Raw genomic sequence first — 17288 nt, 5'->3', positions numbered from 1 at the left:
GAACAATCATTAAAAAATAATAATAAAGATTGAAAAATAGATTAGTTTGGAACCAGAGAGGTGGTGGGGTGTTGCCTATCTAGATTCCATCCCTGGCTCTACGTCTGATCCCCGAGCACCACCAGAAATGATCAAAGAGCCATGAGTAAGCCCTGAGCACTGGGACCCAAACAACAAAATAAAAAGCAAAAAATAGACTAGTTTATCAATACCAGTATAAAACTGATATCAGATTATTTTAAGAAGGTATATGCTATTTCCCTTGAAATATAATTAGTTGTGTGCTTTTTTATCCACCTTTTTCTTATCAACTCATTAAGCTATAATTTTTTTAATTCCATGTTCTCGTCTAATAAAAGACAATACTGGCACACTGCTTGTAAGCAGTTGGTAGTGGTATATGTTATGTAATATTTTAACTGTGCAAAATGAAGTGAAAAATAGTTCTCTTTCTTCAACTCATTAAATACCTTAATCATTTTGAAATAGTGTGGCTTAAATAATTTAACACAACTTTTTTTCTTAAAGTGCTTTGCAGGTGCATAATTAAGTTTAGTACACTTACAAATTGCAAAAGTTCTAAATTAATAGTCTAATATGGTTACAGTTGGAATAGTAAGAGGTAGTTTAACTTCACAAAGTATCCCAAAGCATAGCATAAATAGTTCATATCTTCTGGAAATCTGTATATTTATTGACAATAATATATTACTCTTTCCCTCCCCGCAGAGGAGAAGAAACAAGTGTCACTTTAAATGATCTCAAGCCTGCTACAGATTATCATGCAAAGTAAGGGGGTCTTTTATGTATGACATAGAAATATGGTGTTTCTGTTTTCAGTTATTTCCTTAAAATTCTGTGATTTAAATATTTCCAAAAGTTATCTCAATGGGTTAATAATCTGGTAGGACCTAGGAATCATAATGAATAAATAGATAATGCATACAGTATACCTACAATATATAGTTCACTGAAAATGTCTCAACTTTGGACATTCATTCAAAATGACATCATAAATAATTTGGTTTATAAACTGGTAAGTACACATACAGATTCTTTATGAATTTTGATCTTTCTTTCAAATGGAAAAACTCTAGCATAAAAAAAGTAAACCAAATACTATATTACATTGCCACATGCTTACCACCTGCCTTCAGCAATTATCAATACACGGTTTTGTTTCATTTTCACCCACCCTCATATAACTTTGCTACAACTCAAGTTGTTCAATTTTATTTATAAATATTTTTGTATGGATCTTTGAAAGATTGATATTATTTCTTACCATTAATACAAAATCATTTTCATACCTCACAATAATAATCCCAAATATCTAGCTGTTTGGAAGCATACACCAAGGTCATGAATTTTACCTAGGTTTCCTGGGCAGCCATCTAAGTGGAAGAGGCAAAGGAATTCCACTTTGTACTTCATTTATGTAGCAATTTAGATGATACTCAGAAAGCATTGTGAATCTCAAGGCATTGGAGGAGAACCATGGAAGGATCTCATGGCGGGTGATGAAGGTTGTTGAATCTCCATCAGTGATATGATTCTCTACTGCTCACTGGAAGTGAACTTTAACTTACAGGCCCTCTCATTCTGCAGCTTCTGGTTTTGTCTCTTTCTTTTTTTTTTTTAATTTTTTTAAAAATTTTTTTTATTGAATCACCATGTGGAAAGTTACAAAGCTTTCAGGCTTAAGTCTCAGTTACACAATGCTCAAACACCTATCCCTTCACCAGTGCACATATTCCACCACTAAGAACTACAGTAAACCTCCCTCCACCCTCCCAGCCCCCCACACCGCCTGTGTAGCTGATAAATTTCACTTTACTTTCTCTTTACTTTGATTAAATTCAATATTTCAACAAAAAAACTCACTATTATTGTTTGGAGTTCCCCCCCCAAAGTCAGACCAGCTGGAAAGGAAGCACTTGATAATTCCTTTCCTTCTTGATGTCAGCCTTTGAGCCTCAAACTCTTTGCATTGATCTCATTGTTTGCCTCTCACCTCTAAACACTTGCAAATCTGTTAGAAAGGGTTTCTACAGATACTACTAAGACTAATTCTATTTTACAGAGAAGGAAACTGAGTAGCAGAAGGTTAAGTAATTTGCCTACTGTAGCCTAAAGTGACCTATGTGGCCTTAGTCTTACACCACTGGCTTGATAATTCTCCTTGTTGGTTGCCCTTTTCACATGTCTCAACTGCCTGAGTCAGCTGTAGATTCTCAGAGGGCCAGTAGACTTCTGCCTTCATACCTACTTCATATAAGATGACTAGTAAAAGAATATGGTATTCTGCACTCTTGTTGATGCCAGTAATTGTCAAAACTCTTTCAATATAAATAAAAGAATTATTTTAGATGAAACTTATTTATTAAAATAAGTCAGAAAACTGTATTCAAACAAAATTGAAAAGTAAAAGAAAATCACCTTTTGATTAATAGGGAAATATATATATATGCCTCTTGGAGAGCCCGGCAGGCTACTGAGAGTGTCCTGCCCACACAGCAGAGCCTGGCAAGCTCCCCGGGGCATATTCACAATGCCAAAAACAGTAATAACAGGTCTCATTCCCCTGACCCTGAAAGAGCATCCAATCATTAGGAAAGAAGAGTAAGGAGAGGCTGCTCCTTCATCTCAGGACTAGAATGAATAGAGATGTTACTGGTGCCCTCTCAAGTAAATGGATGAACAATGGGATGACAGTGATACAGTGATACTTTTAAAAAAAGTTTGGATATTAAATCTCTTACAATTTCACAATATTTTATTAGGGATAACTTAGATACTGTTTCATTCTGTGTTGTTTTGCTTCTTTTATCAAAGTTCAGTAGACACTAGGTCCCTCCCCATCTGGTCTCAGTATCGTTAGTCTTCATTTTTAAAGAGAGCATTTATTGTTGGGATTATTCCTGTTAAACTGATAAATCGTCAATTATACTTCCTATACATGAACCAAAGTTATTTCACTGACCCATCAGTATTTTTGAAACTTTGGGTAGCCATCATAAAAGTAATTTGTGGTTTATGGTCTTATTTTAACGTTTTTTATTTATAATTTCCACAAAATTTAATTAGCTTATTCTGTACAGCCATGGTTCATATTTATGCATATCACAAAATGGTCACCACATTAAGTCTAACTAACAGTTACTGTAGGTAATTTCTTTTACTCTTCACTATGGGCCACCCAGGTGTGCTCAGCTGGCCGTGTGGGCCAGGGACTCTTGGGCCCAGCCGGAGGTGCAGTGCTGCTCGTCAATGGCCTGCGCAGAGCCACCCAGTGCTGAGGGTACCCCAACGCTACACCCAGCAATGCTGGGAACAGACCCAGGTCTCTACATACGAGACCTGTACGTCAGCCAGTTGAACTGTCTCAGTTCCCCAGTTATTTTATCAAGCTTTGCAGTGCCGGGAATCATACCCAGGTCTCCCACATATGGTGTGCTTTTCCACTGAGCCATATCCCAGCCCTAAAATACTTTGTGTGTGATGAAAAAAATTTTGATTTACTTTCATAGTACTACAAATGTACAGTGTTATTAACTATTTGTTTTCCTGTTAATATTTTGACTATAATTAAAATGTAACAAATTATTGGCATGTTACATTGTTTAAACAGTATTTTCTCAGGATATGTATATATAAATTTATCTCATATATTAACATCACATAGTTATGACTTTTAAGTGTATTTCTTTCTTTGAATTGCAATCAGTAAGAGATAAAAGCTACTGGTTGTTTTGTCCTATTTTTCTTTTTTTTATTTTTAAAGGCTGTCGTTTCCTTTCTAATATGCATGGGTTTGGGACAGAGTATTTAAAGAGCACTTACTAACTTGCAAGTACTTAGCTACCTTTAAAGGTGATGTTCTGACAACAGGCTACAGTGATTCTGTAGATGAAACAAATTATTTTATCCCCTTAGGGTCCAGGCAGAAAACAATTCTATAAAGGGAAGTCCTTCAGAAGCTGAAAGCTTTACTACCTTGAGCTGTGAGCCTGACACACCTAACCCACCGAGGATAGCCAATCGGACCAAAAATTCACTCACTTTGCAGTGGAAGGTAAGAATAATCCCTGAAATATTTTATTTATTCATTTTTATTAAAAGGCACTGTGATTTGCAAAGTTATTCATTATATAGTTGGTTTAACAGTGTTGCAGCACCACCAGTCTGACCTTACCCCCACCAAGATCCCGTTTCCCTCCCAGTCCCAACTAGCCTCCTTAGACACATAATAAATTTACTATATAATGCTTATTTCAACAGAACTTTAAGAAATGACAAATAGAATGATCAGAAAATAAATCAGTAAGAGCCAATTTTTGATTTCTATATTATTTTGACTTATGTAAATAAGAAAATTGAAATAACTTACATGAAATAGGTAGGGCCTACATAAGTAAAGTTTTCACCTACACTTTATATAAACACTGGTTTACAAAGTTTGTGATGATTTTTTACAGAGATTCAATATTCCAGCACCAATCCCACCACCATTTCACCTTCCCTCCTCATTGTCTCCAATTTTCCCTACTACCCCTTAAGCCCACCCCCACACAGGCTCTCATCGTTTATTTTATATTGCTTATTATTAATAATTTTGCTAACAATGACCAAAAAATGTTTGCTTAGAAGAAAATTGGTGTAAATTATTGTATCTCACCATGGAGACATTAAGTTCTTGTATGTGAGATTATTAAGATGTTGTCACAGATTCTGTGTTTGTTTTGTTAATCAAGGTTGGTTGTCTACTAAGTTACATCCCACCCAACCTAGTTGTGCTACTGCTGTTTTATCACTGTTGTAGAGATAGAGATGTCAAGATGTCGTGTGTGGCTTTGCACTGCAATTTTTTTTTTCTTTTTGGGTCACACCTGGCTATGCACAGAGTTTACTCCTGGCTCCGCACTCAGGAATTACCCCTGGTGCTGCTCAGGGGACCATATGGGATCCTGGGAATCAAACCCGGGTCAGCTACGTGCAAGGCAAACGCCCTACCCGCTGTGCTACCGCTCCAGTCCTGCACTGCAAATTTTTAAGATGGTGGCACATACAGCTGGAGTTAAATTTTTAACTGGGTGGTGGCTTTTGGGTGTGGACATGACTGTCAGGGCTTCCGAAAGTACTAGGAAATGTGGGGGAGGCAGCCCCTCCAACTCTGAGAAAAGTTCGGTAATTTCAGTCACAGAACCCGCAAAACTCTATTTGTAGCAGATTAATTTCTGGGCGAGGCTCAGTCCTAAGACACTGGAGTCGGGCCAGCAGTGATTTTGGAGTGTGGAAGCAAGCCGCTGTCAGGGGCTCTGTTTGGGCGGAACTGGACTCACCTGCCCCCTCCACGGTGCCCTGAATGTTTCAGCCATGGATGGTGTCCAGAGAAATTTTTTTGGCATGTTGATCTCTTTTGAGATTTATTTGAGTCTCTGGAGCAAGGCCCGTAGACAAGCTTACATGGCAGCAGTACCAAAAGTGGTTCGTGGACATCGTTCCTGAAATATTTTCAACATTTATTTCCTCCTTTTTTCGCATGGTATAAAGGTTATAATTGTTTCTGAAGATAAAAACTTAATTTGCCATTCCACTTCACATATATTAAATAAGTGTTTATTATATCTTAAGTGACACTGTTCTTTCTTGCTATTGTAAATATTTTAGAAAATGTTGATTTCTAATTATATTAATTCATAATTAGTGATCTTTATTAGACATGTGTTTTGCTCAAGAATTACAGGTAGTGAATCTTAAGCTTGTCTATTTTGAAGTTATCCTAAAAGATACATAAGATACATAACAACTAGACTTTTTTTTTTCTGTTTGCTTGTTATGGACACTACACCCAATTTTTTAGGGCCAGTTCTTGAATGATTAGATACTAAAACAATATAAAGAGATAGTAAAATATCCACTACTGAAAATTGATGAGTTAGTTTAGGTGATTGGAACCTTGAATATAGAAGCAGAGATTCAGACAGTATGTCGTCTTGGAATTCTTCATAGAACCCCAGTTCTTTCATTCCTTCATATTGTTCCGTAATACTTACAGATTGCAAGGTGAGTGTTAAAAGAAGTGATGATCTTAAAGGGTTTATAAAAGTTAGTGTAGTTCTTGCTAAATATTGTATACCTAAAACATTAATACTAATGTTACTATAAATCACGATACCTCAGGCCAGAGCAGTAGTCCAGCAGGCAGGCCATAGGCATTGCACGTTGCTGACCCAGGTTCAATTCCCTGGCATCCCATATGGTCCCCAAGCACTGCTAGGAGTGATTCCTGAGTGCAGAGCCAGGAATAACCCCTGACTATCACTGGGTGTGACCCAAAAGGGAAAAAAAATCATGATACCCCAATAAATTTCAAAACAAGTTTATTCAGTATTCAGAAAAACTTTAGCATCTTTTATTTTCCTACTTTGCATTTAAAGGGATTATGGAATGTATAAAATATTTATTTTTGTATTCTCGGTGTATTTTTTTTTAGGACAAAGAATATCTGCACACAGTAGGTAGTGAGACTTGGACATATATTTTGAGAACTAGTTTACAACATCTGCAACACAGTAGGTTTTTTTTTTTAATCACAGTATCATTTATTAAAGTACTAATTCTGTATCTTGGTATCTCTTTTAGGCTCCTAGTGACAATGGTTCTAAAATCCAAAGCTTTATTTTAGAATGGGATGAAGTAAGTAAATTAAATCTTTTTAAATGGTTACTGTGTATATGATCAGTCAAATAACTAGTTAAATTTAATTTTAACAGTTAATTTTCCTCTGTTTTTAGTTTTGTATACATACCTGTTGGTACTCAGGAGTTACTCCCAACTTAGTGCTTGGGGTGGGGGTCTCTTCAGATGGTGCTCTGGGGACAGTGCAGTGCCAGAATTCAAACGCAGGCCTCCAGTATGCAAAGCACGGGTTCTAGCTTGTTAGCTACCTTTCCAGCCCACATTTTTCCTCTTTAATATTATTATGTATGATTTTGTGCGGTACATAACTGAATGTGTGATGTCATTCGTTAAAGCGCATTAGTAACTTCTTATGTATCTTTTCCCAGCTAAATCAGCATCAGTGCTGTCAGCTGGGTAATTATGTTGCTGGAGAAATATTCTTCACAGTGTTCGGTAGGTAGATAGTGAATAGTATAGACAAGATCATGAGAACTTGAGAATATCGGGCTTAGAGACTGCCTGATATAGACTCCAAACGAGGCACTCGTCTTAGTTTATGGTAATGAGAAAACTTCACCAGAGTTTTATGGCACCCTGCAAGATCTCTCCCTTTCTTTCTACGAAGGAGCGCAACTGTTGATGAGCCTTAAGTGACATGACCTCTCAGCAAGCTGTAGTTCATTACACTGTCGTTATAAAATTTTAATGTGAAAAATTATGTCCGGAGGACCAGAGAGATAGCTAGAGGGTAGGGTGCTTGCCTTCAAATAGCCGACTCAGATTCAATCCCTGGCATTCCGTATGGTCCCCTGAGCACTTTAGGAGCGATTTCTGAGCAGAGCCAGGAGTAGCTCCTGAGCACTGTCAGATATGTCCCAAGACAACAACAAAAATCATGTTTAAATCAGTGCCATGACAATTTATTGTTGCTGTGGCAAGATTTGAGTGGCCAAAATAATCAGAATTTCAGAGCTTAAGGTATCATTGCTCATGTGAGGAAGAAAGTGGGAGGGCAGAGGAAGGGCAGGAAGTCTGAAAGTATAGAGAGACACTGAACAAAGATTGCTGTGCTGTTTCCCTGTGGGAAGTCCATTGTCTCCCTGTGGGTTGCCTGTTTCTTCTTTAAATAAATGCTTTTTCATATTTCCCTGGAAACTCCACCCCAGAATGTGTTTCCTCTGCCTCTTAAATAAAGTGTGCTTTGCTCTTAACCCATGAAAATTATTTCTGAGGAGAGCATAAAGAATAGGGATGGGAGCACAGTTTTCCATGACCCTGCCCCTCATGCTTTACAAATACTTCAGCAGGGTTTGTTTTGTTTTTTAACTAAAGCCAAAGACTTCAGCAGGGTTTGTTTTGTTTTTTAACTAAAGCCAAAGGTATCTAAATCAGTTAAAACAAGATACAATAATTAAAAGGCTATACAAATACACTTACTCTCTCCAGTTCTACGTTTAATAAGCAGTATCAATTAAAAGATGAATGTTTAACTTCCTTTCTTTTATTAGTAAATCACTGTGGGGTACAGTTACAAACTTATGAACTTTCATGTTTGTATTTGGTTTACATCCCTCCACCAGTGCCCATTCTCCTCCATCAATGTTTCCAGTATCCCTTCCACCACCTCCACCCCAACCCCCACCACCCCATCCTGCCTCTGTGGCAGGGAATTCTTTTTTGTTCTCTCTCCTGTTGGATGTTGTAGTTTGTAATAGAGGTATTGAGTGTCCATCATGTTCAGTCTGTAGTCCACTTTTGGTACTCGGCTTTCAACCCAAATGGGTCCTCCCAATATTCTCTACTAGGTGTTCCCTATAACTTCCTTTTTATGTTGTCCATGTAACAGTTAACTTAAAGTGCATACTCATTATAGCTTATCAATTAGGAATTAATGGGGGTTTCTCATTTCATAATTATGTACATGATATTTAATCAGCCTTTTCTCTCAGGGAAAAGGAAATGGAGAATTTTGTCACTGTTATGTGGGCTCACAGAAGCAATTTAAAATTACTAAACTGTCGCCAGCAATGGGCTGTAAATTTAGATTATCTGCCAAAAATGAATACGGTACAAGGTAAGATTCAATTTATTTTAGATATTTAGATTATCCAGTCAACTGTAATTGTATAAATTCAAATCCAAATTATCCACTTAAAAATCTGCTTTAGTTTATTACTTTAAATGTGCCAAAAACAGTAACAAGTCTCACAATGGAGACGTTACTGGTGCCCACACGAGCAAATCGATGAACAACGGGATGACAGTGACAGTGGTATGATTAAAATGTATAGATTTCCAAAGCTTTTTTAAAAATTTTTAGTTATATTGAGGCCATGGGAAAGATTAAAACTAGCAACTAAAAATTTTAATAATATAAATGAAATCTTTATGTATCAAAGAGGTTCTTCTGTTCTCAGTATGATTTCACCAGTTTGTTTAAACTGGTGAATTCTGAAAATAACTTCAGATATCCAGGTTAAATAGAAAGGCCAAGTGCCTTAAAGAGTCACATAGAAATTTGTGAGATATCTCTGCTACCCTTATGGACATGGGTGATTACATAATTTAGAATTTGTGGGTTTTATTACATATAAATGACATTGTATAGAGGTATAAACTCCTATATTAGAAAAGTTTGTTCTAATAGTTTTTCTGTAAGCTAATATATATATTTTTTCATTGATTAAGATAAATATTTTAGAAGCTAAAAATAAAGTGCAATACTAAAAGAATACTAATTCATTTGTAGGTATCTGACCTGATTAATGTGGTGGTGGGAAGGTGTAATGGTGGTGGGATTGGTGCTGGAATATTAAATGTAATAAATTATTGTGAAAAGTTTATAAAAATAAAACAAAATTTTTTTAAATGTCAAATCAAAAATTTTATTTTATATTTAATTTAAAAGAGTTGTTTAGCTATATAAAAATGACTTCAAATTCTTTGTTCAAAACCATTTGTTTCAACAGTGGATTTAGTGAAGAAATCTTATATTATACCTCAGGCTGTGCCCCTTCAATGCCTGCAAGTCCTGTGTTAACTAAGGCTGGGGTTACTTGGTTATCCTTACAATGGAGTAAACCCTCAGGAACACCATCAGATGAAGGAATTTCTTACATTTTAGAGATGGAGGAAGAAACTTCAGTAAGTATTACTTTCTGTCTAAAATGGAATATTTAAAACATTTTGGTTTGTTATTAATCCAAAGATGCTTCAGGTACACTTTAAATTATTGCAGCTGCACTTTTAGACTACTACAGTAAGCGAATATCACAGGAAGGTTAACCGAATGGTCATTTTTATTACTTAGTACACACAGTCAGTAAACTACAATATACAGTGTGCAGTAGGGTTAATTTCCGGAAGGAGAAGGGCTGGAGAGACCGAAGAGGGATTAGGGCACATGTGAGAACAACCTGTGTTCAATTCCTTAGCACCATATAGCCTCACTCGGTATAGCCCTGGAGTCCAGTGAGCACTGGTGGGGTGACCCTGGTGGTCTCTGGCACAGCAGGACCCAAGCAGCACCGTAGTCTGACCTGTCCATTTAGTATTGCTGAAAGTGGCCTGTAAGTCCCTTGAGGTCCAGGAAAGATCCTCAAAAAATAACAAGCATTTTTTTTATAATTTATTTATTTTTAATTAGTGAATCACCATGAGGGTACAGTTACAGATTTATACATTTTTGTGCTCATGTTTCCCTCATACAAAGTTTGAGAACCCATCCCTTCACCAGTGCCCATTCTCCACCACAAATAAACCCAGCATCCCTCCCACCCTCCCCAATCCCATCTCCCCCCACCCCACCCTGCCACTGTGGCAGGGTATTCCCTTTTGTTCTCTCTTTCTAATTAGGTGTTGTGGTTTGCAATAAAGGTGTCGAGTGGCCATTGTGTTCAGTCTCTAGTCTGCATTCCTCCCCTCCCCCCCCCCCCCCGCATGGCCTCCGGCCACATTTTACTTGGTGTTCCCTTCTCTATCTGAGTTGCCCTCTCCCCAGACTGTGAGGCCAGCCTCCAAACCATGGAGTCAACCTCCTGGTACTTATTTCTACTATTCTTGGGTGTTAGTCTCCTACTCTGTTATTCTATATTCCACAGATAAGTGCAATCTTTCTGTGTCTGTCTCTCTCTCTCTGCCTCATTTCACTTAGCATGATACTTTCCATGCTGATCCATTTATATGCAAAATTCATGACTTCTTTTTTTCTAACAGCTGCATAGTATTCCATTGTATAGATGTACCAAAGTTTCTTCAACCAGTCATCTGTTCTAGGGCACTTGGGTTTTTTCCAGATTCTGGCTGTTGTAAACAGTGCTGCGATGAACATATAAGTGCAGATGTCATTTCGACTATACTTTTTTGCTTCTCTGAGATATATTCCCAGCAGTGGTATTGCTGGGTCTAACAAGCATTTTTGAGGTCAGGAACGTAGCACAAACTGTAAGAGTACATGCTTTACATGTTGGAGGCCATGAGTTTGATTTCTAGCACCTGATGTTCCCTGAAGCACTGTTGGGTGTGGCCCTTGTGACCCCCAACATACAGCATGATTCTAGTACTCTCGGGTACCTTTTTTTTTTTTCTTTTTGGGTCACACCTGGTGATGCACAGAGGTTACTCCTGCCTTTGCACTCAGTGGAGCATATGGGATGCTGGGAATTGAACCCGGGTCAGCCACGTGCAAGGCAAACACCCCACCTGCTGTGCTATCGCTCCAGCCCCATCAGGTATCTCTTTAATAAGAGTATCACGTCATCCCGTTGCTCATAAATTTGCTCGAGCGGGCACCAGTAACGTCTCCATCGTGAGACTTGTTACTGTTTTTGGCATATCGGACACGCTATGGGGAGCTTGCCAGGCTCTGCTGTGTGGGCAGGCTACTCTTGGTAGCTTGCCGGACTCTCCAAGAGGGGTGGAGGAATCGAATCCGGGTAAGCCGCATGCAAGGCAGTCGCCCTACCTGCTGTGCTATCGCTCCAGCCCCTATTTAAAAATTGTTATATAGAGAGTTTGTGAGCATGTAAAATAGGGGAGTAGGCAGAGGGGTGGGAGGGAATCTAGGGATATTGATGAAGGGAAGCTGGCAGTGGTGTGGAACATTTTTTGCCTACAACACTATTATCAACATCTTTGTAAATGATGGTGCCTCAGTAATAGATTTATTTTTCCTTTTATTTTTGGGCCACACCCAGTGATGCTCTTGGCTCTGTACTCAGGAATTATTCCTGGCAGTGCTGGGGGACATATGGGGTGCTGGGGATTGAACTCGTGTCAGCCACAATCAAGGCAAATGCCCTCCCTGCTGTACTATCACTCCAGCCCCCAATAGATTTTTTTTAATGTAGCTGAAAAATAGGGTAACTTTTGGTAGCCTATATTATTGTATAACTTTTGAGAACCATGCTAAAGCAGTATAAGAATTAAAAATGTATATTCATACAAAAAATGTACATAAATGTTTATTACAGCATTATTACCAAAAAAGTTTATAGCAGCATAATTATAAAAGAAATGGAAACCCAAATGTTCATGAACTGTTAAATGGATTAAGAAAATGTGGTGTGTTGGGGCTGGAGCAATAGCACAGCAGGTAGGGCATTTGCCTTGCATGCGGCCAACCCAGGTTCGATTCCCAGCATCCCATATGGTCCCCTGAGCACCGCCAGGGGTGATTCCTGAGTGCAGAGCCAGGAGTATCCCCTGTGCATTGCCAGGTGTGACCCAAAAAGCAAAAAAAAAAGAAAAAAAAAGAAAATGTGGTGTGTTAGAAGGAGAACTCAGAGGGCTTGGACACATGCTTTGCATGTTGGAGCCTGAATTTAATCAACATTGAACCCTGAGCACTTCTGGGAGAGACTTCCTAACAGCATTGAGTAGCTAGAATACTGAGGGGTATGGCTCTGAAACAAAAAAAAAAAAAAAAACTGTTATCTCCTTATTTTTCAACCCTCTGGAGGAATAGAATACATGATACCGTAACGTTAGCCCCTGAAGTCATCTATTAAGAACGTAATTATTAAAGACCATGTAAAATGATTCTGTTTAACTGAATAAAGGCAGAATCAGAGATAGTGTACTAGTGAATGAAACCAGAGAGGGGGGAAATGTACAGGGAAAAAATTACAAATTAATATGGATTCAGTGTTGAATGGTGTTGGGAATCAGCTTAAAGAGTCAAAGCACAAGTTTTGCATGCGAGAGTCCCAGGGCAGACCCTTGGAATATATCTTAAAATAAGTCTTAAGGCATGTTAATTATATCTCAGTTTTTCACTTTTGGGGGTGCTTAGAGAAGTGGGAGTTTGAGCCACACCTGGCACTGCTGTTTCCAGCTCTCTGTGCAACAGGGTCTTTCTCAGTGGTGCTTGGAGGCCCAGGCAGTGCTAGGGATTGAACTGGAGCCAGCCACGTGCAAAGCAGGCATCTTAATGCCTGGACTGCCTTTCCAGCCCTTCACTTTTTTTTTTTTTTATTTTAGTTGCCATGATTTGCAGTAGTATTAATGACAGGGTTTCATGCGTACAGTGCTCCAGTACCAGCCCGTCCTCCAGAGTATCCACTTCATCCACCATATTCTCAATGTTCCAGATTCATCCATGTAATGGCAAATTTCATGATTTCATCTTTTCTTTCTTTTTTTTTTATTGTTGTTTTGTTTTGTTTGGGAGCCACACCTAGTGATGCTCAGAATTTACTCCTGGCTCTGTGCTCAAGGATCACTCCCAGCATTACTGGGCAGACCATAGGGGATGCTGGGGATCAAAATCACCCTTCCCACTACATTATTATTCCAGCCCCTAGTTTCATATTTTCTTACTTCTAAATAGTATTCCATAGTATATATGTACCATGGTTGTTTTCTTTTTTTTTTTTTTACAAAGTAGTTCACAATATTTGATTACATTTAACATTCAAACACCAATCCCACCACCATTATACCTTCCCACCACCATATTTCGAATGTTTCTATCCCAAACCCCAATTCCTGCCCTAAAGCAGAACCAAAATAATATATTTGTATTGTTTGTTATGAAAATCTTCTGAGAAAGCTAGGAAAAAGTCTCCTTAGAGGAAAGAATGTGGTGATTGTTCATTTCACCCAGGGGCCATTAAGCCCTTCTATAAGAGATCACTAACGTGTTGTTAAAGGTTGAGCCTTGTGTTTTTTGTATATATTTATGTAAAAAAATGTATATTTCCCTCTAAGATTGGTCGCCTCCTATTATGAACCCTGTCAAATGTGGTTCAGTAACCCTGGAGTATGGGTAAAGCATTTGGCTTGAAGTATCGCACGGTCAGGAATAGATGAACTCGTGGGTGAGGCTGGGCCCCAGGTGTGGAGGGCAGGACTGGGTCTTTTGTGGCATGGAGGGGTGGGTCTCACCTGTACCCTGTGGGGGCCCCAGCGAAACAGCCTGGCTCAGGGTCCGAGGCAGTTATGGGGATCATCATGTTGCTCCTTTCCAGAGAGAAGGATGTGCAATCTGGGTGGTGGCCAGGACTGACCGCTGAGTCCCCAGAGAAGGGGAGGAAAGGACAGGGATCCCGAACTGGTCTCACAGGGCCCCGCATTTTCAGTCAGAAATTCCCGCATACCTGGATTTTCTGGGGATCCACTCACGGGTGAGGCTCGTCCTGAGCATGTGGGGAGCAGCCATGAGGTTTGAGCTGTGGAGGTTTTCGGCTGCCAGGGCTGGGTCCCTAGGGCGGGGAAGGGTCACCTGCCCCCACCCCCGGCCCTGGGCGCCCTGAGTGAGACAGCCTGGCGTGGGGTCCGGTGGCATACCATGGTTTCTTTACCATAGTTTCTTCTGTTCTTGGACACTCGGGTTGTTGCCAGACTTGAGCAATTGTGATAGTGTTGGATTGAACATGGGAGCACATGTATTCAATTAGAGTTTCGGGGCCCTTAGGGTAGATACCAAGACCTTGAATTGCAGGGTTATATGGAACTGCAGGTTAATTATTAATTTTTTGAGAAATGTCTATATTGCTTTCCCAAAAGGTTTCGCCATTCCCACATCAATAATGGTTGTTTTATGTTAGGTTGCCCACCCTTACTACCGTTATTCAGTATACTAGTATATATCTTTGCCATGACTTTTAGGCAAAAAAAGATATTAAAGGCATCCATATTTGAAAAGAAATAAAACTGTCACTATTTTCATATGGCATGATCATATACTTAGAAAACCCATAGGACTCTACAGAAAGAACTCTTAGAAACAGTAAATTTGTACAGTAAATGGCAGTCAACAAAATCATGCAGAAATCCATGGTATTTCTGTATGCAAACAGAAAATGGAAGAAAGATTTAAAAAAAAAAATCATCCCATTCACAATTTGCAGGGGGGTAGGGGGGAACAAGTACCTGGGAATCAGCTTAATAAAAGAGGTGAAAGATTAATACAAAGAAACTAAAGCATTACTAAAAGAAAATGGAAGCACACTTTGTATTTGTGGATTTTAAGAAATAATACTGTCTACATTGACAGTACTACCCAAAATACTACACAGATTCAGTGTAGTCCTTATTAAAATATCCATGATATTTTTTTAAAACATTGACCAAATTCTCTTGAAATTTAAATGGAGTACTAAAACTCCCAGATAGCTAAAGCAATCCTAAGGAAAAAATAGATGAGAACAATAAAACTTTGAGATACAAGAATAAAGACAGACTTCCAATTCAATGTAATTTAATTTACAGTCCAAAGACAGATCCTCAGGTTTATGGACAGCTAATTTTTTTTTTCTTTTTGGGTCACACCTGGTGATGCACGGGGGTTACTCCTGATTCATGCACTCAGGAGTTACTCCTGGTGGTGCTGGGAATCAAATCAAGCAAATGCCCTATCCGCTGTGCTGTCACTCCAGCCCCTGGGGCAACTAATATTTGACAGAACAGTAAAGAGTATGATGTGGTGGGAGCAAAGAAAGCATCTTCAAATGGTGTTCGAAAATCTCAACAGTCACATGCACAAAAATGAAATCAGTCTCGTCTCATTCTGTTCACAAAAGTCAGTTCAAAACAGTGGGTAGGGCATTTGCCTTCCGTTCTGCCAATGTGTGTTCAATCCTTGGCATCCCATATGGTCATCCAGCACTGCCAGGTGTGATCACTGCTGAGTGTAGAGCCAGAAGTAAGCCTGAGCACCATCAGGTGCAGTCCACAAAAACAACAAAAATTAGACCTTGATATCAGATCTGAATCCATAAGTTACAGAAAACAATGGCAGAACACTCCATGATATTGAATTTTAAGTTGTCCTTCATGATTCAGTACCTTTGGTCAAAGAAATGGAATCAAAGATAAACTAATGGGACTATCAGATTAAAAATTGTTTGCACCACAAAAGAAATAATGATCAAAATAAAAAGATTCTGGTCCTGTGACTCTACATAAGACTCTGCAAAAAGAACTAAAAACAATAGACTTGTACAGTAAATGGCAGTCTACAAAATCATGGGAGGAAATGTTTGCCCACCACTCATCTAACAGAAGGTTAATATCCCAGATAAATAACCAGTTGTAAAACTTAAGAAAAAAATAATTGGCTCCATCAAAAAACAGGAAGAAGAAATTAACAGAAATTTCCTTTAAAAAGACACAGGGATGGCCAGTAGGGATATGAAAAGATATCTGAGTCACTTATCAGAAATGCAAATCAGCACACCTCACATCAGTCAGATTGTAACACATAACAAAGGACAAAAATGACCCTTCAGTATTTTAATAGTTTAAAACCTGGCATCAGTAGGTAAAGTATAGTCACTGGGTCTATAAATTTAGCAGTCCCAAACCTAAGTGACATCCCCACCTTGCCAGCACAACCAGCTGGTCATTTAACTAAACACACCCATGTGTAGGGCAAGCTAGATAGATTAAAGTTTGACTGACAACATCTATCTGGGAAACTCGTTTCAAGTTTCAGGGATAGACTTGATTGAGAAGTTGCTACTGATTCTGACTCCACCCATTCTTTCCTTTCTCTGAACACAAACGAATATTCTCTTGGCTATTGTATTTACGGAGAATAAATAGCTCTCGTCCTCTAACAGATGTTCAGCAGCATTTCTAGGTCCATCATCCATTCAAAAATGAAGCATCAAAACAAGTATTATCCTCAACAGCACTTAGCATATTGTACACAGCAAATGATACGAGGATCATAGTCTTTCCATATTTCTCCTGTCAGAAATCTAGTGAATGGGTCCAGAGAGATGGTATAGAAGGTAGGGCACTTGTAATTTAGGCATTTGGCCCCAGTTTGATCCCTGGCACCCCATATCTTCCCCTGAGCCCTACCAAGGGTGACCTTTGAGCACAGAGCTAGGAGTAAGCCCAGAGCATTGCCCTGTGGTCAGAAATTTAATGATTTGTTTTCTCTTTGCAGGGATATGGTTTTAAGCCAAAATATGATGGCGAAGATCTTGCTTACACAGTGAAAAATCTCAGACGTAGTACAAAATATAAATTTAAGGTAAGCTTTGAAAGCCATTAAAACTACTCTTTTTGTTTTGTTGTGTTAAAACCAAGTATATACCTCACTCCTTTGTGATTCATGGACCAGGAAAATAGCTGAATGGCTTGTTGTCCAT

General features: G+C 38.8%; 1 protein-coding gene across 5 annotated transcripts in view; it reads left to right on the top strand.

The window, feature by feature from the left end:
- Positions 1-17288, top strand: part of FNDC3A (fibronectin type III domain containing 3A) — a 167602-nt gene that overhangs the window by 119416 nt on the left and 30898 nt on the right. For all 5 annotated transcript variants that reach the window (XM_055133520.1, XM_055133530.1, XM_055133512.1 and 2 more), the window contains 6 exons: positions 730-789; positions 3937-4075; positions 6646-6699; positions 8634-8758; positions 9654-9828; positions 17084-17170. In XM_055133520.1, the coding sequence (XP_054989495.1) occupies positions 730-789; positions 3937-4075; positions 6646-6699; positions 8634-8758; positions 9654-9828; positions 17084-17170 (640 nt within the window). The remainder of the gene's footprint in view (positions 1-729; positions 790-3936; positions 4076-6645; positions 6700-8633; positions 8759-9653; positions 9829-17083; positions 17171-17288) is intronic.

The sequence above is a fragment of the Sorex araneus genome, chromosome 1 (assembly GCF_027595985.1).
Source record: "Sorex araneus isolate mSorAra2 chromosome 1, mSorAra2.pri, whole genome shotgun sequence".
Lineage (NCBI taxonomy): Eukaryota > Metazoa > Chordata > Mammalia > Eulipotyphla > Soricidae > Sorex > Sorex araneus.
Note: the sequence above shows the minus strand (reverse complement) of the source record. Positions and strands in the feature narration are given on the sequence as shown.